The sequence below is a fragment of the Macaca mulatta genome, chromosome 15 (genome assembly GCF_049350105.2).
Source record: "Macaca mulatta isolate MMU2019108-1 chromosome 15, T2T-MMU8v2.0, whole genome shotgun sequence".
NCBI lineage: Eukaryota > Metazoa > Chordata > Mammalia > Primates > Cercopithecidae > Macaca > Macaca mulatta.
The window spans coordinates 124,072,210-124,096,452 of record NC_133420.1 but is presented as its reverse complement, the minus strand read 5'-3'; the positions used below and the strand labels follow the sequence as shown (position 1 = coordinate 124,096,452).

Below are 24,243 nucleotides of genomic sequence, written 5' to 3'. Positions count from 1 at the left end.
GACAGCAGGGACATGGCTAAGTTATACGGCACCTCCACACTGCACAGTATCAAACTACCTCTGGAGAAAATAAGAAAGTCATCCCCAGCTTCTATAATGGGCCCCGCTTACGGGTCATAGCCCCCAGGCTTGGTCAGTCCCAACCCCCGAGGCCATCCATGTCCCCTGCTGAGCCCACTCCTCCGCAGGAGGCCCCAGGGGTTCCTCTTCTGCCCAGACCACAACAGGACAGGAGGGCCACCGGGTGGGTCCAGGTGGGTCCAGCCGTCCAGCTGTCAGCCAGGCATGGCCTGGGGCAGTGTGGGCCACCGTGTGGTCTCTTTCACATTTCCATTCTTTCCGCACTAGAGGACCTGCCTCTATGCTTTGGCCCTTTTGCTAGAGCACTCAGCTGTCTCAGGCAGGTTACACTACAGACTTCTCACTAGAGCCTGCAGTGGGCTCTGTTCAGACCTCCAGGGTCTGAGTGGCATGCCACTGGGTTCCCTGGAGGCTGAACACCTTTTCTCCACAGCTTAGGATCAGTTGTCCGGCATTTAAAACCATTCTTTACATATTGTCTTTTCAGCTTCCAAGTGGGATATTTTCTCATCTTCTCCTCAGATTCTAGGGGGTATGTTACTGGAGAGAGAGCACGTGTATTTTCAAAATAACTGTTAACACTATCTATTGAGCAATGCGACACAGGGATCAGGGCTGTGGTGACACATGAAGTAGGGCTGTTTATTCTGAGGAAAAGTCAGGGGAGCAGCCGGACACACAGACCTCATGTAGCACAGGAGCCCTTCTCAGTCAGGATGGAGTGATGCCCAACAGCAAAGCAGCGGCAGGCTCCCCATGGCCAGAGCCCAGCACACCAGTCCCAGGACCAGCCCGACTTCTCCCTCAGGTTTGTCACAAGTAACTTTCGCAACATGAATTCCCTCTCCTGGGCAGGCTGCCCGAGCTGGAGGTAGCAGTGCCCACCCCAGACCACTCAGCCATCCAGGTCAGTCACTGGGCGTTGCAAGAAGGTGATCCCTCGGACACAGTCTGGTCTGGTAGAATGTGACCAGCCTTGGGGACCTGTCAGGACACAAGCTGACCACAGGTTCCTGACCAATGAAACACCCCACGGGGCCCTTCCCAAGCACCTGGCAGCTGCTACATCCAGAGGTCACTGTGCCGCTGTGACCGGGACCAGGTTGCTGTACAACATCCTGGTTGCTGAACAGCATCTGTTCTTTGCTTAGTGCTGATCAGCACCTTTTTCAACATGGTCCTATTTTGCAAATTTCTTCTCTGACACACAGCATTCTGGCTGCTCTATGTATCTGCCCTCGGTCTGCTCACTCTGTGACCTCTCCATGCTGCTTAGTGGAGGCTGGACTTTCAAAAGGCCAGGTAGCAGGAGGCTGTCTGCTATGAGAGATCAAGCTCCCCTACCTCCACTGTAAAACCACATGTGCACCAAAACCATCCCTTCTGTATCGTTAACCCATCTCTCTCAGCATTCATCATCCCCGTAACGACTTCAACCTGTTTAATTCTCCCCTGCATTTCAAAGCCCCACCCCTTTATGGAAATGACTGGAGAGAGGCCTGAGCTTGCCACCCATCCTATCCTCTTCTATGAATTTCTACACTGAGGAAGAAGGAAAGCTAAAAATGACTTTTCCTAGGATCTACTGCCTGTTGCTGAGGGCCAACCAACTGTACATACACAAGGTTTGGGAGCCCCAAATTCAGCAAAGCCTGCCCTGAGTGGTCCTTCTGACACTCCACCTATCAGGCGGCACCCTCATCCTGCCCAGCCTCTCAGAACTCAGCGCTGCTAACAATTGTGCACAGGGTATCTCCCCTAGCCTCGCTGTGCCACTCTTTCTGTGTATCCGCCTCCTGCATCTGGCCCCAGGGGCGCCATCTCTTTATCCTCCACTTCCACCACCATGGCTCCTCTCAGCATTGCACACCAGCAAAGCTGCAACCCAGCACTCCAGCTTAGCTCCTCACTCTGCTTTCACCTGTGCATTCTAACGCCTGTTTCTCATCTCCACCGGGATCCTAGAAGGCGCCTCAACATTCGTGTCCAAAACCATCCTTCAAATCTGCTCCTCCTCCAATCATCTTTATCTCATTAATGGCATCCTCACCTGAGCTGCTCAAGCCAAAACTCTGGGAGCCATTTCCCCAGAATTCTTTTCATTGAGCTTCTATAATCAAGCATCACTATCTACTATCTACTTATTCTATCTCCCCAAAATCTGTAAAATCCACCCAGCACTCCTGCCTCCCACAGAGGAGAACCTGCCCCAGGGACTGCAACCACGCCTTGCCTCAATGCTGAAAGAGTTTCCCACTCCTTTCCCTACACCTGCCCTTAACCACCCCGATCCCCTCGGCACATTGAGGCCTGAGCAATCCAACTGCATACCTCAGCACACCACTCCCAGATTAAAACTCTTTCATGAGGACATTTCTTTAATCTGGAAAAGGTAGAGGAGACAGTGCTAAGGGTTAAGATGACAAGACATCAGACTCCCCCTTAAGATCAAGGGCTAGACAAGAACAGTCACCATCACACCTTCTATTAAAAATCGTGCCCTGACCAGGTACGGTGGTTCACGCCTGTAATCCTAGCATTTTGGGAGGCCAAGGTGGGCAGATCATGAGGTCAGGAGTTCAAGATCAGCCTGGCTAACATGGTGAAACCCCGTCTCTACTAAAAATACAAAACTCAGCCGGGCGTGGTGGCATGCGCCTGTAATCCCAGTTACTTGGGAGGCTGAGGCAGCAGAATTGCTTGAACCCGGGAGGTGGAGGTTGCAGTGAGCTGAGAATGCATTGCTGCACTCCAGCCTGGGGGACAGAGCGAGACTCCATCTTGAAAACCAAAAAAAAAAAAGAAGAAAAAAAAAAATCATGCCCTAAGTCACAGCTGGCTCAGAGGATCACGGAGATCAAAAAGATACTAGAGAAGACACAATCAGCCAAAGCAAGATACAAATCAACTATGAAAATTAATAAGAACTGAGCAAAGTTGTTAAGATAAAATCAACTTACAGTATTAATTTGAAAATATAATTTAAGACACACATAGAAATAGCACCCAAAAATAAATACTTAGCAATATCTTTAATGAAAGATGTTATGAATGTTTAATGAAGAAAATTCAAGTTTATGGAAAGATATTCAAGACAATTCAAATTAATAGAGAAATGTAACATTTTCTTTGGTACACTCAATAATAAAGATTTTATTCTTTCCAAATTGATCTGCAGAGTTGGTGTGATTCCAATCAAAATCTCCACAAGGATCATAAAATGTATATAAAAGTGAAAAGGATCAAGAACAGTCTCAACCTCTTGCAGAAATATTACATGGGCACATTTGCCCAACCAGACATCAAGTATTATTACAAGGCTATGGTGACTAGAATGGCGTAATTCTGTGGCACGAGGATAATCAGAAATTCAACAGAAGTGAGCCCAGAAACAGACCCACATGGAGACACTCGATATGTCAGAAGAGGACAGCGTTCTCAGTGGACAATACTAAGGCAACAGGTTCTCCACACGGTGAACAAGAAACTGAATTCCCTTACTCAAACCATAAACAAAATTCAGTGCCAGGTAGAATCAAAGGGCAAAATCATAAATAAAACTTTTAGAAGACAAAATGTTTGTCACCTCAGGCTAGGGAGGAATTCTTCCTTTACGTTTTTTCTCCTTCTCATGTAACACTTTAAAACATACACAAGAAAAAAGGGAACTGTATTATGAGCCACATGTATCTACCAACCACCTTCAAAATCAACCAGCACACGGCCTATTGTGTGTCATCTGCACTTCCACCCTTCTTTGCCCACTACTGCATTATTATGAAGCAAATCTCAGACATGACATCATCTCACCATAAATACAGGATAGGACTTAAAGGTACAAACGATAAAGGGAAAAATTCATGTATTTGACATTAAGAACTCTGATATCAAAGCACATCATGAAGACAGAAAAATGCAAGCCACAGACTGGGAGATTCTTATTTGCAGTCCATATATCTGACTAGCATCCAATATATATATTAAGTATCCCTATGAATAACCAAAAGAAAAACAACCCAACAGAAACATAAGCGAACAACATGAACAAGCATTTTACAATGGAAGAAACCCTACTGGTCCATAAACATAAAGATTCTCAACCTCATTAGTAATCAGGGAAATGCAAACTGAAACCTTTACAGGATATAGTTTCATAATCACTAGCCCCCCGCCCAAAAAAAAAAAAAAACGTGGAGCAACGAGAGAGTTCTTTCACTTCTGCCAGGAGAATAAATAGGTGCATCCGTGTCCGGCAGCAGCAGAGGCTTGAGCAGAGCCCTACCCCGGAGGTTCCCTGGAATTCCACTCCTGTGCACATCAGGTCACATGAAACAAAGTTCACAAGTGCACTATCCATCATGGCAAGCAGCTGGAAACAGTCCATTTTCCATCAACAGTAGGATGGACGAATATATATTAATACAATGGAATGCTGCACGGCATTAAAAAATGAACTATGCCAACATGAATGAAACCCAATATAAATATTAAGAAGGCAAGTCGGAGGAGTACATGCTATATGATTTTATTTCATAACAAACAAAATGAAACTATTTCGTATCCAGACATACAGACATAAAATTATACAGAGAAGCAGAGAATAATACAAAACTGAGGGTGGTAGAGAGTCGAGGAGTGCAACCAGGGCAGACATATAAGAGGGCTAAGATATTAGTAATGTTCTAAGACTAACACATTGTAGTATGATAGTTACAAAATCATTTTTTTACAGGTAAAAATTCTTCCATGAGATTTCATGTTCTAAGACTAAAGTCTAAAATCCAAGGTGGTGCCTGGCAACTGCACTACCGTTCTCAGCATCACCTGACCACTCTCCCTGCTTTCTGTGCTTCGGCCACATTCTTCTTCCTCTTCTTCTTCACTATGTCCTCCTACCTCAGGACCTCTCACATGCCACCTCCCCTGCATGGAATACACTTCCTCCCATATTGGCACCTTGCTAGATGCCTACTGAACCCCCAAATCCCACTCGACAATAATCTAATCAATCAGAATCGTCACTTTAATCGTAGATTGATTCAATCAGGTTGATCTTCCTTAAAGTTCCTGTTCTCTTTCCTGCAGGATTCCCAGGTGTTCACTTCCCCACTATGCATTCATCTGCAGGGGCAAAGGTAACTGCTCTCTTATTTACCACACCATTCAGCACCCAGCGCACTGCCTGTCATGAAATCCACAAATCAACCAGCTCTTTACTTTAAACAAACAAACAAAAAAGGCCTTTTTTTTTTGAGCAGTTTCAAGGTTACAGAAATTTTGAGCAGAGGACACACTTTGCATTGGTGTGACACATTTGTTCCAATCAATGAGGCAAACCTGGCTACGTTATGATTACCTAATGCCCACAGTTGACATTAGGGTTCACTCTTGGTGCTGTACATTTTCTGGATATGGACAGATGTACAATGCCATGTATCCACCGTTACAGTATCATACAGAATAGTTCCACTGCCCTAAAAATCTGCCTAATCATCCCTCCCTCCCCACAACCTCTGGTAACCCTTGATCTTTTTCCTGCCTCCATACTTTTGGCCTTTTCCAGAATGTCCTATAGTTGGAATCACACAGTATGTAGCCTTTTCTGGTTGGCCTCTTTCACTTAGTAATATGTGCTTATGTTCCTCTGCATCTTTTCATGGCTTGATAGCTCATTGCTTTTTAGTGCTGATTATTTCATTGCTTAGATATACCAAGCTTTATTTCCCTATCGACCTACTGAAGACATCTTGGTAGCCTCCAAGTGTTGGCTATTATGAATAAAGTTGTTTTAAATATCTGTGTGCAGGTTTCTGTGTAGATATAAGTTTTCAACTCCTTTGGGCAAACACCAACAAGCATGACTTGGAAATTTCGTAAACATCTGCGAAGCTGTCTTCCAAAGTAGCTGTACCATTTTTGCAATCCCCATTAGCAACACCACCTGTTGCTACCCATCCTCACCAGCATTTAGTGTTATTGGTGTTTTCTATGTTAACCATTCTAACAAATGTGCAATTAAAATGTGCAGTAGGAGCTCATTTACTGTCTTCACTAAGGAAGGCCAATGACACAGTGGATGCTTCTTCAGCCTCAATTTCACCTGCACACAGGATCTGTGCCCAGATTCCACATCCACAGATCTGAGGTGAGACCCTAACACTTGTGTTACTTGTTATTTTGTAAATTCCACCAATGATTTTTAAGCAACTGGTCTAACCAGGGAACTAAATATTTTGAAATCTCAACTATCACATATCTTATTCGTGTTGCATTTACATTGGTGATTTCCTGGTGAGCTATGGCAGATTTTACATGTGACAGAAAGAACAAATCACAATCATTTCCAGATACGCAGGTCCTCGCTTAGTAATTATGACATAGTGAATGCTTAAAAAATAAAATTTAAAAATGTATCTCATCACCACTTATTTTCAAAATCATCTCAAAATACATGATTTCTGGGAGACTATACTGCAAGTGTGTGTGTCTGTGTGTGTATGTGTGTGTGTGTGTGTGTGTGTGTGTGTGTGTGTGTGTCCTCCTAAAAACTCTACATTACCCAATAACTGTTTAGAGATCTCAGGTGATTTTCTCAATATTGCAGATAGATTTACAGGCTTACAAGGAAAGGCACAGAGGATGAGTGGTGGTTCCTAAAAGCCAGGCCAACTGGTATCTAACTAGGAACATTCCTTTTTAAAAAAATATAAATTCCTAAGGCCCAATGAAGATGCTGAAAGAGCAGTTTCGAGGTGGAATCTAAAATTCCAGCCAAGTTTAGAAACCTCTGGTTAGATCAACTCGCCCCATGTTTTCCCCTATAGCCATGCTCTCTAAGCGGATCATACGATTACCCTAAAACTTCTCCAAAACTCTACACACGTTCCAATTTCTGAATGATTAATAAGACAAATTCTAATATAACAAGAAAGTGATATCCCCACATTGGTTATTCAAAATTCTGAATTATCTTCCTGTAGAATAACATAATGGACTATGGTTGGATTCTATGACAGATCACCAAACACCACTTAGGACCTATCTATTACTTATAAAAATATTTCTACGAAAAATGTATTGTGGGTTCTAACTTGGGGTGCCAAAAAGGGTCCCACCGACTCCATGTTGTTCCTTCTAGACTTTCAACTTAGGTTCCAGTCTTCATCCTGTTAGTTTCACTGGTAGGATTCCAGTAGTATGCAGGGGGAAAAAAATCAATGAGAGCTAATATAACTTATGTTTCTTCAGAGTTATCAGAAAAAAGCTAAAGTTATTTTTACAAGAATGCATTTCTGCTAGTTTCAAATTGTGTGTATGTAGCTTGAAACAAAACGTCCTTCCCAATCTTGCCTGAAGCCTCTCTCCAAGCTTGCCTCCTGCCATTCCAGACTGCATACCAGTCATCTTAAAATTCTACACTGCCCAAACTTCCTGCCTGGCTGTCATTCTGTGCCTGTACTTTTGTTAGTCCCTTCACATACAACCCGCATTTCTGCAACACCCAGAAGCATCAGGGAAAGCTGTACAGGAGGATTTAGAGGCAGTTCATGCCTACACTAAGCTGCCTGCAACTATCATCCCAAACATCCCAGACTCTACCAGTTACTTCCTTGTTCTCCGTAAGCCACCCAGTAGTGAAAATGAAAGTGAAACTAAATTCTGAGTAAACTTCATCTCTAAAATACTTACCTAAAATCTTAATAATTTGATAAGAACACAAAAGCACTTGGCAGAACATATTTTTAAGATATTCAAACTTAACTCACCTTGCCTATTCAAAACATCTTCATGATTGTTATCATGAGCCCAGATCAATGCCAAATGTTAAGTGTGCTGCCTTTCTCCATACTTATCTTCCTAATTGTCTCCCAAGCAGATTTTCTAGTCCCAAGTACACTCTAAGGGCTTTCTAAACCACACCTGCCATACAGATTGTCCCACAGGAGCACAATGTCAGCGAAACACAGGAGGCTGCCAGCCCCACCTCTGAGCGCTCCTTTCAGGCTCCTCACTGCTCATTCTAATGCCCAGTCATTCCGTGCCTGTTGAAGGCATTCTGCCAACGAGAAGAATAATGACAGTATCTACTATCAGACAGTATCTGTTATTCTCATAGGCAGAATGATCTAAAAGGGCATTGAATGATTGAACAAGTACTTCACTAAAGCACTTTACATATTCCTTCTCTTTTAATATTCACATAAAGACCCCATTCTAATAAAATAGGGAGCCCAAGGTCAGGAGGCAGTAGGCCACAGGTGGCAACGTTCATGCTCCCCATCATCGCCACAAGCAATTATTAGACATCTTCTGTATGCAGGGTATACAGCAGACACACCACGATCTGGTCCCATAATGCCTCATCCTAACTGATGAAACGGCATACAGCTAGTCTCCCTCCTGCCGATGCTCTGTGCCCCCTTTTCCAAAACTAATCCTAAAACACATCTCATCACTTTACTCTCTTGATTTAAAAACCAAGTGGATCAATTCATTCAGTCAAATATTTACCCACTGGGGATAAGCAAAATAAAGGTGACTAATAGGCCCTCATTACCCCAGACTTCACATTGTGGGGAGTGACGAGGGAAGGGGTGGTGGTGGTGAAAAAGAGAAGCCAAGGAGTGTGCAGAGATTTAAAGCCAGGCAGACCTTGGAGAACATGACAGCCTGGATCTCACAAATCAGAAGGGCACAAACACAAGCCGATCAGAAAAAGGAGCCCTCCAGGCACAAAAGCTGGCCCAGAGGCCCAGGGCAGAAGCTACCTCAGTTCATGCAAGGCAAGAAAGGCGGCTGCACTCAGGAGTGAGGAGCCAGCAGTCTCAGATCACGGGGAGGAAGCAAGGTAAGCAGTTGGGAATTTATTCCAAGTCTGATGGAAAGCCAGTGGGGAATTCTAAGCATGGGAGTAGCACAGTCCAATTGCCATTTTTAAACATTACTTTGGCTGTTGGGAAGAAAATGGATTGCAGGGGAGTGAGAGAGCAGCCAAGAGCCCCACCGGGAGGCTGTTGCCATTTACTGACCTCCCAGTGGAGAGGCCAGGGCCAAGCAGCCCTGGCCTCCACCCATGCCCATCTCCAAGTTACAAGCCGTACCTCCTTTATTACAGGGCATCAGCACAGGCCACGTTTCCCTGTCTACCACCCAGCCACATACATAGGCAGCCAAAGCCAGTGCCATGCCTCTGATCTCCAATGCCCAGATCTCCAATAGCACACAGCAGACACCATGCTTGAATAAATGAAAGGTGCAGCTCCTAAGGCCACTTTCAATTTTGGAATTAGTCTTCTCAAATAAACAAAAAGTCTCCTTCCAGTAAAAGTCTCTTGTACATGCATTCATTCTTTTGTTAACTTATATGAAGCGAACAACACAATTTAAACGAGAGTTGGGGTCTATTCCTCATACTTCTACTTACGATTTAGTGCTTTATAACCTCCACAAGATGGTCATTATGAAGCAGGCTTCAGGCTAACAGCTTATAAATATTTTTTTTCCCAATTTCAAATCTCTGAATTAACTTTTGATCTTCCACAGGCCGAACGTGGTAGCTCATGCCTGTAATCCAGCATTTTGGGAGGCTGAGATGGGCAGATCACTTGAGGCTAGGAGTTCGAGATCAGCCTGGCCAACATGGTGAAACCTCATCTCTACTAAAAACACAAAAATTAGCTGGGCGTGGTGGCGCATGCCTGTAATCCCAGCTACTCAGGAGGTTGGGGCACAAATATCACTTGAGCCTGGGAGGCAGAGGTTGCAGTGAACCGAGATCACACTACTGCACTCCTGGGAGTAGTGTGGGCGACAGTGCAATTCTCTGCTCAACAACAAAAAAGAATTAAAAAAAAAAAAAAAAAGGTCGGGCGTGGTGGCTCACACCTGCAATCCCAGCACTTTGGGAGGCCGAGGCGGGCAGATCACGAGGTCAGGAGATCAAGACTATCCTGGCTAACATGGTGAAACCCCGTCTCTACTAAAAACACAAAAAATTAGCCGGGCGAGGTGGCGGCGCCTGTAGTCCCAGCTACTCAGGAGGCTGAGGCAGGAGAGTGGCGTGAACCCGGGAGGCGGAGCTTTGCAGTGAGCCGAGATTGCGCCACTGCACTCCAGCCTGGGCAACAAAGCGAGACTCTGTCTCAAAAAAAAAAAAAAAAAAAAAAGGCAGAGGTCAAGAAAAGAGAAACTACAAATATACTGCATTTATGAAGTCACTTGCAGTTGTGGAGGCTCTTCTATGTCCTCAGGCAATTCTGTATTTAGAAGCAGATATCTCAGAGCTGCCAAGACATCAACATCCCCTCGACCTGCTGCCTCATCTGCACGATGCCCTCTGATTCTGATTCTTCTTCATCCTACGAAGGCTGTTAAGTTCTCTTCCTCCTCAATATTTTCAGGGATTGCTACTGAGTCTGCCCAGGAACCTTGGCTATACTTACTGGCATAACTACAGAAAATCATGTTTCAGAAACATAAACCTACAAGACTATATGGTGAATATTTAAACCTATTTGGATTATCACATGGTCAATATTGATCACAGGCTTTTATTTACTTACCTAAGTAATGTGGTGGATGAAATGACATAGGCTTACTAGTCGCTGAATAATATCCAATTGCTCTCTTAAATCGAATAACTTTGTCATCTGTTCTAGACTGAAATAAAGGCAGGAAAACCTTCATAAATGAGTGTGCCACTGGTCATGTGTATCACAATGTTTTTATAATTCAGCACATGTATAATATTCTGCAGCTTTTCAAGAGAAGAATTTAGAATGACGTTAAAACTTTCAGGGAAAATCCAGAGATTATTACAAAAGAATCAAACCAAATGTGAACTCTTTTAAAGCAATGTAGTTATAAGAGCAGAACTCCAACGTGGTGGTCAGGGCCCTGGGTTCTAGCTCTAGGACTTCTCTGACTTCCACTCTGCTCGGTCTCTGGTCCTGCCCGGAGACGAATCTCAAGCCATCTGCACCAAGGGAACGGATGGCAGTGACAGACTGGGGATGTGCCTACCCAGGGTTTCAGCTTTTTTTTTTTTTTTTTGAGACGGAGTTTCACTCTTTCACCCAGGCTGGAGGGCAGTGGCGTGATCTCCGCTCACTGCAGCCTCTGCCTTCCGGTTTCAAGCGATTCTCCTGGCTCAGCATCCGAAGTAGCTGGCATTACAGGCGCCTGCCACCACGCCTGGCTAATTTTTGTATTTTTAGTAGAGACAGGGTTTCACCACGTTGGCTAGGCTGGTCTCAAACTCCTGACCTGGTGATCCGCCCGCCTCGGCCTCCTAGAGTGTTGGGATTACAGGCGTGAGCCACCGTGCCTGGCCAGATTTCAGCTCTCCAGAGACATGGCAGTAGTTTCACAGAGCCTTGCCTATTCTACTGATGCCAACTTGTTGGCATACCTACTTCCCCAAAAAAGAAGAAAATCCCTGACCATCACCTGAAGAAAACAGACAAATCAGAGATTTATAATGCCATATGACTGACTTGATACAGTCCATATTCTGAAAACTCTGAAATACAGATTCTATTAAGCTTGAGAACTTATGAGCAGCAGACCTCACCAACCGTCTAACTGAATCTCCCTCCTTCTATTCAGGCTGGAAAAGCTGGGTGAAGCAGCTGAGACTTCCTGGCTGGCAGGGACCATGACCAGGCTACCTCAGCCTCGGCCTTGCGACTTGCAGCTTTCTTCCAGTGGCCTGAGCAAGAGCTCTCAGACCCATCCAGTCAGCTTGCACCCACAAGTCCCCTTCTTCCAAACCTGGCCACACTACTATGCAAAGTCGTATCCCATGAATCTGTTTTTTTTTTTTTTTTTTTTTTTACCTGTGAATGCTGGAAAACATCTTTAGCTATGGCATCCAAGTCAGAGGTGTCCTGAATGTTGCGTACATAATCAGCAACGGCTTTGATCACTACGTCGCAAGGTGGCAAGACCAGCTGGTGGGCCCGGACCTGAGAAAACAAACGCAGGTGTCAACAGTGGATGGTGAGCAACCAGAACCAGGCTAATCTGAATGCAGGAGCCAGAAATTCCAACAAGGAGCTACTATCTAAGATCTTATCAGCGCCTGATGATTGTCCACCTGTGAGATCTTGGCCCTAAGACTTCCCTGAGCGGTTCACATTTTGAAGCTCAAGAACGAGATTTTCCTTTCAGTGGATGAAATACAACTCAGCTGCTTAAACTGTGTTGGGTGAAAAGAGCATCTGACAGCCTTCCACCACTTCTGAGAAGTCCAAGACTTGTTTGCAATTAATTCCAAGCCCAGGACCTGCATCCATAACAAGTGAAGCACAAAGCAGCCCAGAAAGAAGGCTTGGAGCCACCATTCACTCCCTTTCTTTCAACATCAACCAGTAAAGATGAAGGCCTGCACCAGTAGGACCTTTAGATTACAGCCCAGGACTCCCTGAAACTGTAAGCATAAATGCAGTTACCAAGTTCTTGAATCCACCTTCAAAGGCCAACTTCAGCTCCAACTGGAGAAAAATGGTATCACTACCTGTTGAGGGGCATGTTTGAGGAAAGTGACAAAGAATATCAAATAAAGTGTAGGAACATCTCATTAGCCAAACACAGCTGATACCAGAAAAACATAAGTTAACAGGTTGAAAAGAAGACTAACCACATAATAAGAGCTTTGTGGTAGGCAGGACAATGACCTCCCAAAGCTGTCCACATCCTCCTCTCCAGAACCTGTGAATATGCTGCATTACGTGGCAAAATTCAATGAAGGCTGCCAGTCAGCTGATCTCCAAATAAGAATCCTATCCTGGATTATTCAGACAAGCCCAAGGGAATCACAGGGTCCTCAAAATTTGGAGAAAGGAGGCAGTGATGCAGCATGACAGGGCCTCAGATACTCAAGGCTGGACAGGTCAGGATCCTCCCGAGAGCCTGCAGAGGGACCAGCCCTTGTATGTCAATATACAAGGGAATGAATGTTGTCTTCATGTCTGCTGACACAACATTCATTCCTCATCCCATAATGGATCAAGGAGTAATTTTGACACTCAAGTCTTATTATTAAAGAAATACATTTCATCAGGCTAGAACTGCCATAGAAAATGACTCCTCTGATGCATCTGGGCTAAGTATATTGAAAACCTTCCGGACAGAATTCACTACTCTAGATGCCATTAAGACCATTCATGATTCATGGGAGGAGGTCAAAACATCAACCTTAACAGGAGCTTGGAAGACTCGCTTGATTCCAACTCTCGTGAATGGCTTTGAGGGGGTTCAAGACTTCAGTGGAGGAAGTCACTGCAGATGTGGTGGAAATCGCAAGAGAACCAGAATTAGAAGTGGAGCCTGAAGATGTGACCAAATTGCTGCAACTTCATGATAAATCCTGAATAAATGAGGAAATACTTGTTATGGACAAGCAAAGAAAGCAGCTTTTTGAGATGGAATCTACTCCTGGTGAAGATGCTGTCAAAGATGTCAAAATAAAAGCAAAGGATTTAGAATAGGACATAAGCTTAGTTGATAAAGCAGTGGCAGGGTTTGAGATTAACTCCAACTTCATAAAACATTTCTACTGTAGGTAAACTGCTATCAAATAGCATCGTAGGCTACAGAGAAATCTTTCATAAAAGGAAGAGTGAACTGATGTGACAAACTTGAATGTTGTCCAGTTTCCTGAAACTGCCACAGCCACCCCAACCTCCAGCAACCACCACCCTTATCAGTCAGCAGCCATTAGCAAGACCCTCCGCCAGCAAAATGATTCCAACTCACTGTAGACTCAAGAGATCATGGCATTTTTTTTACACTAAAGTATTTTTTTTTTTAAAGAAGGCAAGGTCAGTATTTTATTTATTTTATTTTATTAATTAATTTATTTTTGAGACAGAGTCTCACTCTGCCACCCAGGCTGGAGTGCAGTGGCGTGGTCTCAGCTCACTATAAGCTCCGCCTCCTGGGTTCACACCATTCTCCTGCCTCAGCCTCCTGAGTAGCTGGGACTACAGGCACCAGCCCCCACGCCTGGCTCATTTTTTGTATTTTTAATAGAGACGGGGTTTCACTGTGTTAGGCAGGATGGTCTCGATCTCCTGACCTCGTGATCTGCCTGCCTTGGCCTCCCAAAGTGCTGGGATTACAGGCGTGAGCCACTGCACCCGGCCCACTAAAGTATTTTTGATTAAGGGATGTACCTTGTGTTTCGGACGTAATGTCATTACACACCTAATAAACTACAGTACTGTGTAAACATTTCTATTATATGTACTGGGAAACCTAAAATTGACATGACTTCTCTGTCATTCCCCTCCAGGCCCCTGCTCTCCAAGGCTCCATGTATGTGAGGAGGTGGCTGCAGAACAGCAGAGTCCCCTTTGGTAAGTGCCTTTGCCTTTCCAAGTCTCTGTGAGTGAGAAATGCACAAAACAGGGACATGTTCCAGTGAGTCGTAACGGTGTATTAGGTTACTATTATTTTGTTGTTGTTGAGGATCACGATGATATATTAGCTAACATATCTTAGCTAGACACTCTTTTAGACGTTTTATGTATAGTACTATATTAATTCTCACACATCTGTCATGGCAGCCCTTGTTTGTGTTAGCGATAGTACCCTCCACAGGGTTCCGAGTGGTCAGTTGTGGCCCACAGGCCACTAGCAAGTGGAGACAGAGCCCTTGGCAGCCACGGAGGGCCTGCCGCCCACCACACAATGGCTACTCAGCTGCTGCTGGGCCCCCTGTAGGCAGCAGTACTAGTGATGTACAGAATCCTGGAACTAGTGCCAGTGAACCTATGGAAACCTTGCGTGATCTGGGCATGCACTGCTGTGGTGGCCTTCACATTCATGACCCACAGTGGGAAGAAAAGAAGAGTCGGCTCAAAGGTATTCAGCCCAGGGTGAGGTCCACAGAACGGCCAGATCCAAGATGCGGCTAGCACCCCAAGCTGGTGGTGGCCTAATGTTGCCCGCGCCAGAGGCCAGTCCTCGATCACTCCAAACCCCCTGCTTGAAAGTTCCAAATGAAACAAGCAGGTCTTCCTACCAGGACCTAGGTGAGCTTCTGAAAGAGCACAGACAAGCAGGCCTCCTGGATTTCCCCAAGTGACTGAACAAAGCAGGTCCCACATGCTTCACAGCACGATGGAGAAGATCTTCTGGGGCAAAGCACAGATGATCTGAATGACAGCACTGACCACTGGCAACCTGCAGAGCTGCCCGACAAAGAAATTATGAGATGGAAGCAATGCTTGCAGACAAGAAGGGGAAGATGAAAAGGCCGGAGCAAGCACAGACAACGATGGAACAAGCCATGAATGCTGGAGTGAGGTGAATGACCTCCCTATCTCACACCTCTCCAAGCATCCTGCATCTGCTGGAAAGCAGTAGAGACCACGTGAAAGATGGAGACTTGGAAATGGAGGGGAACAGGGAAGCAGGATATGGTGGTCCGCTAGCATCCCGGTTACAAGTTCCTCCAAAGAATGTGGATGGTGATGCTGACTTAGGTGCATCCTTCAAATGTCCTGAAGGAAAGACTGGAGCAACAGAAAAGCAACTGTGGGAAGAATTCCAAAGGAGTAAAGAACGCACAGCACAAATCCAAAGTCTGATGGGTGAGCAGGCCTCTCTGCAGGGCACAAGGTCACAGCTGGGGAAGGAGCTCGCAAAGCTGCAGCTGAAGCTTCCTGCTCTGCCTGAACTGCACTGAGAACCCATGATGGGGCCTCAGTAGGAGTTCACGCAGGAGGACACCTACTGCCTGGACCTCGAGCAGAGACCTCGCAAGGTGCACTAGTACTTAAACTGCATGTGTCAGACCTGTAACCACTAGGAATTGGAGGAAGACACTTCTAGTTTTCAGAGGGAGATCCTCTTCCATAAGAAAGGGCCCAGGAAGACTGGATGGCTGCCGGACCCACTGACAGCCCGCTCCAGGAGTTCCAGGAAGAAAATGACCACTTCGGACAGAAGCTGGCTGACTGTGAAGCCAAGTTTCAGCCTTTCCCAAATGGCCCTTTGGCTGCTGGGACTCTGCCCAAAACCCACAGGGCCTGAAAGCCCCCGGGGGACAGTGGGCCCCCAGGAGGGAGGCAGGTCACCATGTGAGGGCTTGGGTACAGAGCACCTGCCTGTTATCTCCCTGTAGTTGGGTCCTGGACACTCACAGACTCGGCAGAACATCAGCCGGTGCTGCTCCCTTTAGAGCACATTTGGGTACTCTCTTGTTAGTTTAGCTACCGTTCAAGAGTTGATGCTGAAACTGCTCTCACTCAACTTTGATAGATAGCATTAGGATTGTAAGGTACTGTTTATCAAATGAAGATTGTTTAATACAATTCTTACAAATACATTGATTCCACATCTTTGGGCCCTCCAAAATTATATAGAATAAGTATCATATTTTCATTTAGAGAAAGGGTCCCTCTTAACCTCAACATCATTGTGTTTGATATGGATGGGAAGGTTTAAAACAGAGTTGTTATTAGAAAATAGTACATTAAATTGGCTGGAATAAACTTTGGTTTGAACACAATGCCAAAATACACTCAAAAACAAGACCATACCACTCAAAGATCATATTTTTAATAGTTTGGTCCTAACCTTTGTGGTTTAATTTAGGGAGGTGGACATTTTGCCACCATTGCTTCTTATTTTGCAACAGGCACCAGCACCCAGAGAGCCTGGGCCTTGCATAGCAAACGAGTCAGCCTCCCGGGCCAGAGCAGGCGGGAATAGCAACAGGCTTTCCCCAGAAGTAAAGAAGTTCATAGAGAAGGGTACAGGGCCTCCTGTCTCCCAGGGGCATGTGCAGCCCATAACGATGGCTTACACCCATGACACCACAAGTAATTGGGCAGCCCTGCTTCACTCCCATCCCACTTCAAAAGAAAACAACAGAAACCGCTGCTTTTGTTCCTGTGGACATCCTTGTCATCACTATCCCCAGCCCTACAACATGCAGCTAAAAGATCCTTGAAGTAAACAGGTGCCATAATTAAAGTGTCCCCTAAATCCTTCTGAGCAGCTCAATAACATCAAACATGCTACCTCTGGTTTAACGCCGAAAACACTGGCCCTTTATAATTTGCTGACCATGCAGCTACCTTCCCCACCAGCCACCCTCCACCACCCGACTCCGCAGGCAGCTCCGAGCCTGTGCAGAGACAAGCTTGCTTCCCTCCTGGATGGCTCCTAATCTAGCCTTCTAAAGCCAATCCAGGATGAGCTCCCTGACGTCGTCTTTAATCCTTAGGGTCAGGACCTGGTGTGCATTCGCTACCCAGGTGCAGGAGGAGTCAGAGGTGCTGTCCTAAGGGCCTGGTCACATCAACAAATCCCACCCCTGCCACATGAGAAAGTGGCTGGAGACAGAAATGCAACACCAGAGGGACATATGGATGGACTTTACATGAGACATTTTAAATTGAAGAAGACGGATAGATTGGAAAGTTGGACATATGTCTTTATTTAAATATACCAGGGAATCTTGGTACTAAAAGGTATTCTAGGATAAATCCTTTAGAAACTTGTTAAATGTTTTAACACGATAAAAGCATATATGTATGAGAAGTTAATTTCTATGCTATCTATCTACATAACCCTATACATATACATACACACACACCCCCACACACACAGCCCTGTATAAACACCACACACATGAAGGTAGTTATCAATATACTTCCAACTGGGAAAAAACACATCAAGACTTGTTCGTCCATGAAAAGCGTCATCAGCAGTGTTGCTAACTTTCCCTGAGATTCTAAAATAGCACGTGGTTCATCTCATCACAGCAGTAACTACACAGGAGGGTTACAGTAATGTGTCCTTGCCTATTCATAAAAACAAAATTAACACTCAAACTAAACAAGTGAAGTGTCTGCTGCTTAGAGACAGCGTATAAAATATTGTAATTAATGTCCCATTTATTTCCTCCTCAGCTTTCTTTAATCAGTTTTTTAAATCTTAGCCCAAATACTTAACATTAAAAATAAAAAACAAAAGTCAAATAAATTGTGACATATCTAGAGCTAGAACCATATGTACATTCTATCTCTAAGGAGAGTAAGTAAACTTAATTAACAAGCAAATGCTTATGATCAATTGCTTTTTTCATGTCACTGCGTAGCAATTTCACCAATTGTGACTGAAATTTTGCCTGCTTTGTAGGTCAAGAAAATAATTTAGGACTGGGAAAGCCCTCTGAAAGATTCAGCTTACCCCTTTGCTTCCAGGCAGAATCATTAAATAATAGATACTGTTTGGGTAGAAATTGATGATTGTCTCTATGCAAAAATATCCTCTTATGTGAAAGATTTTCACTTTTAGCTCATCTTTCCCCAAATCTCCTCATCATTTCCTACTGAAAAACGTGTTCTGCAGTCATCATTGACAGATGGATATAGCATGCAGGGCTTTGCTGAATGCAGAATGCCACCAAACCTGACCCAGACAAGCACGCCGCAGGGCTATCTCCCTGACATGTCACAATCCATGAGCGGTGGCACCCCGTTGTCCCCTATGACAATCTCTAGTCCTCTGGCCACTCTTGACAACCTTTGTTTTGTTTTTACTTTTTTTGGAAAAAAAAAAAAAAACCTCCAGGAGGCTGCAATCTTGGAGCTGGGTCAGTGGTGTGGACACCTGCCTAGCCACACTACTGGGCCTGTTTCCCAAATGGGTGGTGCTGGGAGCACTGGCTGGACTTCTGCTACAGCCACGCAGGGTGAGCCTTTGGCCTCATCTCCAAGCAGCTTGACACCCCCAGGCGTAACTTTCAGAACAAGCAGTAGGTGTTCTCACCGATCTATCTACCAGGCCTGTATTACGGGTGAAGAGTGGAGGCTGGCACCCATACTACATACTACAACAACAAAAAAGTCCATGGAAAACCTGTCAGGCACGTCCTCAAAGGGGACTTCAATGGGAAGCCCTCACTGAAGCTGCATGGTGGCTACTCCAGACAGAAAAGATCTTTGACGCTTTAGAGTCACCGATTTCAGTGAATTATTTCAGGCACTCAAGGGGCACCTTAAGGAAGCTAAGAAACAACTACACTATAACGACGTTTGAAATCCAAAGAAAACAATCTCTTCCTGGTTTCTGAAATAAAATAAGAAATAATTTAGCCCCTCTTAAAGAAGCATTTATTTATTTATTCATTGTTTTCTAATATTTCACTGCTTAAAAATCTGCAGTCTCACTCTTGGTTATATCTTTAAACTCAAACCTTTTTTCTACAGCTGTGAATTCGTTTAAATGAACTTACCTTGTAATATTCCAACTGCTAAATCAAACCCAACATGCCACAGTACTCAAAGGATTCAATAAAATCCAGTATTCCTTTTCATGTAATATGTTGATTGAAAACTCTTTCCAAGCTCTCTAACATGTACCACTAGACAGGACCATCTGACAGGGTCTAACCTAATCTCTAAAATCCACTCGGTCATATTCCTGTGGGATGTATAAGCTAATTAAATATACCATACAAAACTATGATTAAATGATTTTGAGACTGTTGGTGCCACTGCTCCCAAAGTGTCTCTTGGCTGCTCATTTAAAATGCAAATGAATATAAATGCAAGTTTCACAAAGTATCATTGCTGAAGCAGAACTGATCCACTTCATTACCAAGTGGAAAACGGTGAAGGGCAAGTACTCTGCATTTTGGCAATTTCAAGGAAGGGAAACGGAAGCTCGATTTGGCCAATATTCATTCATGGGTGACGCCTGTGCTAGAAAAAAGGAACACAGAACAACCCTTCAAATTTCCTGACTTCGAGAAGCTCACATTCTTCTTGGCGACAAAACGTTGCCCCAGTCTCTCAGGGAGCCCCCGAGAGGACACAGTGGAGCACAGGTCCGGGGGCTGAGGACGCAGAAATGCTTCCTTGGTCATCCAAGGTGGGTGAAGCTCAAAGTGTGGTCCCCAAGAAACTGTCACCACCACAGTCCTTGGCCCCAGCAGTCTGTGCTTTTGACCAAGCCCTCCAAGCTATGGAATCACCAAATGCACCCTGCAGGCCCACGGTTTTCTACTATAACAGTCAAGGGAAAGGAAAACACGTAGACCCTAGAATTGTCAGATACCACTAATAGTCATGCCTTCAAAATTCGTGAAATGTTATGACATATATCAGTATTCTGTACACATTTGCCTAAATAAAGATTTGAGGCCGGGCGCGGTGGCTCAAGCCTGTAATCCCAGCACTTTGGGAGGCCGAGACGGGCGGATCAGGAGGTCAGGAGATCGAGACCATCCTGGCTAACACAGTGAAACCCCGTCTCTACTAAAAAAAATACAAAAAACTAGCCGGGCGAGGTGGCGGCGCCTGTAGTCCCAGCTACTCGGGAGGCTGAGGCAGGAGAATGGAGTAAACCCAGGAGGCAGAGCTTGCAGTGAGCTGAGATCCGGCCACTGCACTCCAGCCTGGGCCACAGAGCGAGACTGCGTCTCAAAAAAAAAAAAAACAAAAAAAAACAAAAAAAAAAAAGATTTGAAAGGCTGTTAAAATGCAATTAATCACAAATAATGGTAAGTGTGATCATCACTCCAAAGATGGAAACTGCTATGCACGTATACTGAAGTATCTAAAGGTTTTAAACTGGACAAAGAAAAGTGATTCATTCCACTTTATAGGCCTGGAGCCTAGGATGAAAAGGCAGGTAGGCCAGAGGTGGCTTCAGCTGCCCTGCTGGAACCTGGGCTCCATCGTGCAGTGACAGGATCTCTTTACAAAAAGCTGCCACCAGTCCAAGGAGGAAACTGTAGTGTACTGTGGTCACCTTCCCTTCTTGGGGGAATACCTGTCATGTATTCTAATAGTTTCGAAGGCTGTGTACCCAGGCCGTGCCCTAAGGATGCATACTCGATATAATCCTCACAACTCTATGAGTAGCCACTGTCAACGTCCCCATCTTATAGAGGAGCTTACTAAGTACCCACCACAGCCAACCAGGTGAGTGGCTGAGTGGACTCTACACACTTAGCCACAGCACTGTGGTCTTTTTATCTTCCATTCGAAATTGCGCCTTTTTTTAAGTGTTGAAATGTGCTTATTTAATGAAAAGATGGTAGACGGTGAATTCCTTTTTCTTCCAATATTCTTACTTAGAAAAATTAAGAGTTGGCAACACAACAGTAGTCTTCCAACTTTTTTTTTTTAACAGATACGTGGAATTCAAATCACTGCTACAGATGAAGAGAGTGACTGAGAAATTCTAAACAGGGGAATGATGAGATCAGACCTGAATTTAAACAGATCATTTTGTGAGCCATGTGGAAGACGGACAGCCGAGGAAAAGATCAGCAAAAGGGAGGCTCCATGGCTCCCGCATGAATCCCAGCAAGCAGTGGCTGAAACAGAAGCAAGGAGAGGATGTGGCAATTCAGGAAATATCAGAGCAGATGTAGGAAGGGGAAGAATCAAAGATGACTCCCAAGTTCTACCGTGGATGACTGGCAGGGTCACTGGTGGCACTAGGTGGCAAGTACAACACAGGAGGACAAGCCAAGTTAGAGAAGATGAAGACATTTGTAGATCAGAAATGCCAAATCTGACGTGCAGGTGCACATCCAAGTAGAGAGGACAGGGTGGAGAGCTCGGTGAAGGGGACTTGTCTGGAGAAATACATTTCAGGGTAGCTGAGACTTCAGCACAGATCTGCCAGGAGAGTGTGAGAATCACAGTACAGATGGAACCCGTAGGAGGCAACAGAGGCGAGGAGGAGGAAAAGAAAGACTACAGCACACTGACATGTGGAAAGCCAGGTGGGAGGGTCCCAGAGAGGAGAGGAGGAGTATGATGAGGCGGAAAACCAGCCACAAGATCAGCTCTCACGGGCATCCATGGTCTTGACAAAAGCAATCTTATGACAATGAGATTCAAGGGAAGGAAGTTAAGTGTTGGGGATGTGACAGGAGCTACCACAAGATGGTAGTCAGAAGAATATGGGGCAGATCTGTTCATATTTACAAACTGAGGGCCAAGAACCAAGAGAGAGGGAGATATTATACAGAAGTTCCACCAGATATGTTCAATGACAAAGGTTCAAGAAGGCCAGGAATACTCCAGTGTCAGGCTAGAAAAGAAATAAAAACGGGAAAATAAATGTGTAGATGAGGAAAGAGAAGTTGAGGAGGACCACGCCTGAAGGTGTCAATATTCTGGCAGAAAGAACCTGCTAAGAGAAAGCAGTGTGAAACTGAGCAGAGGCCCAGGAGAGAGTGACGAATGCTCACAGTCACTGGGAAGGAGAATAGAATGATACTGCCCACATGGAGGGGCTGCCTACAGTCAGACACCAGCATTTTTCAGATCAGTTTTACTGAAATATTTCGCATGGAATAAAATCCCATCAATTTTAGCATATAATTCAGTGAGTTACAACACACGCCTCCAATAGTGTAACTACTATCACAATCAAGAAAACATCACATTCCCATCACCCCAGAGTCCCACTGTGTCCGTTTCCCACCACAGTCCCAGACAACCACAAGTCCACCTTCTATCACTATCACTATTGTTTTGCCTTTTCTAGAGTTTTATATAAATGGGATCAGACAGATTTCCTTTGGGTTTGACTCTTTGCTTAAGACAATACTTTGAGATGCAAACTTATTGCAAAGATAAGTAGTATATTTGTAAATCATGCATCTAATAATAGACTTGCATCTGGAATATATTAAAAATCATTAGAATGCAGGCCAGGTGCGGTGGCTGACGCCTGTAATCCCAGCACTTTGGGAGGCCGAGGTGGGTGGATCACTTGAGGTCAGGAGTTCAAGACCAGCCTGGCCAACACGGTGAAACTTTGTTTCTACCAAAAATACAAAAATTAGCTGGGCATGGTGGTGCATGCCTGTAGTCCCAGTTGCTCAGGAGGCTGAGGCAGGAGAATTGCTTGAACCTAGAAAGCGGAGGTTGCAGTAAGCTAAGATCATGCCACTGCATTCCAGACAAAGCGAGGCTCTGTCTCAAAAAACAAAAACAAAAACCCTTAGAACTCAATGATGAAAAGACAAATAACCCAATTTTAAAATGAGCAAAGGATTTGAAGAGGCATTTATCCAAAGAAGGTCTAAAAATGACGCATAAGCACAGCAAAAGATATTCAACATCATCAGTCGTCAAAGAAATGCAAATCAAAACAAAAATGGGAAACCTCATTAAGCTCACTAAGATGGAGAAAATAAAAAAACAGACAATAACGAGCATTGGTAAGGATGTGGAGAAATCAGAACCTTTACACGTTGCTGGGGGGAATGTAAACTGTGCAGCTGCTGTGGCAACAGTTTGATGGTCCTCAAAAAGCTAAACATAGGTCAATCACAGTGGCTCATGCCTGTAATCCCAGCACTTTGGGAAGCCAAGGCAGGCGGATCACTTGAGGTCTGGAGTTTGAGACCAGCCTGGCCAACATGGTGAAACCCCATCTCTACTAAAAATACAAAAATTAGCCGGGTGTGCTGGCACACACCTGTCATTCCAGCTACTCAGGAGGTTAAGGCAAGCGAATCACTTGAGCCTGGGAGGCAGAGGTTGCAGACAGCCAAAATCATGCCACAGGTCTGGGCAAAGGAGTGAGACTCTAAAAAAGTCTCAAAAAAAAAAAAAAAAAAGAAAAGAAAAAGAAAGAAAGAAAGAAAGAAAGAAAAGAAAAAGGAAGAAAAAAAAAATCTAAGCACAGACCTACTACATGACCCAGCAATTCTACTCCCAGCCATATACCCATGGAAAATGAAAACATCCACACAAAACTTACACACAAATGTTCATAACAACATTATTTATAATTGTCAAAAGGTAGAAATAACCCAAGTGTCCACCAACTGATGAAAAGAGCAATAAAAATGTCATATATTCACACAATGGGATATCATTCAGTCATTAAAAAAAAAAAAAAATGCAGTAGGCTGGGTGCGGGGCTCACGCCTGTAATCCCAGCACTATGGGAGGCTGAAGTGGGAGGATGCTTGAGGCCAGGAGTTCGAGACCAGCCTGGGCAACATGGTGAAATCCTGTCTCTTAAAAAAAATTAAAACATTAGCCCAGTGTGGTGGTACGTGACTATAGTCCTAGCTACTAAGGAGGCTGAGGCAGGAGGATTGCTTGGGCCCAGAAGTTCAAAGTTACAGTGAGCTATGATCGCGCCACTGACTGCACTCCAGCC

The 24,243-nt window shown here is 44.7% G+C and overlaps 1 protein-coding gene across 10 annotated transcripts in view; it reads right to left on the bottom strand.

Annotated features, from left to right (window-relative positions):
* Positions 1 to 24,243, bottom strand: part of FAM120A (family with sequence similarity 120 member A) — a 115,871-nt gene that overhangs the window by 56,506 nt on the left and 35,122 nt on the right. For all 10 annotated transcript variants that reach the window (XR_013404964.1, XR_013404965.1, XM_015117278.3 and 7 more), the window contains exons 4-5: positions 11,919 to 12,047; positions 10,644 to 10,740 (exon numbers count right to left, since the gene is read on the bottom strand). Coding sequence is in view for 8 of the 10 variants with exons in the window: in XM_015117278.3 (XP_014972764.2) it covers positions 10,644 to 10,740; positions 11,919 to 12,047 (226 nt within the window). In the remaining 2 variants the exon portion in view is untranslated. The remainder of the gene's footprint in view (positions 1 to 10,643; positions 10,741 to 11,918; positions 12,048 to 24,243) is intronic.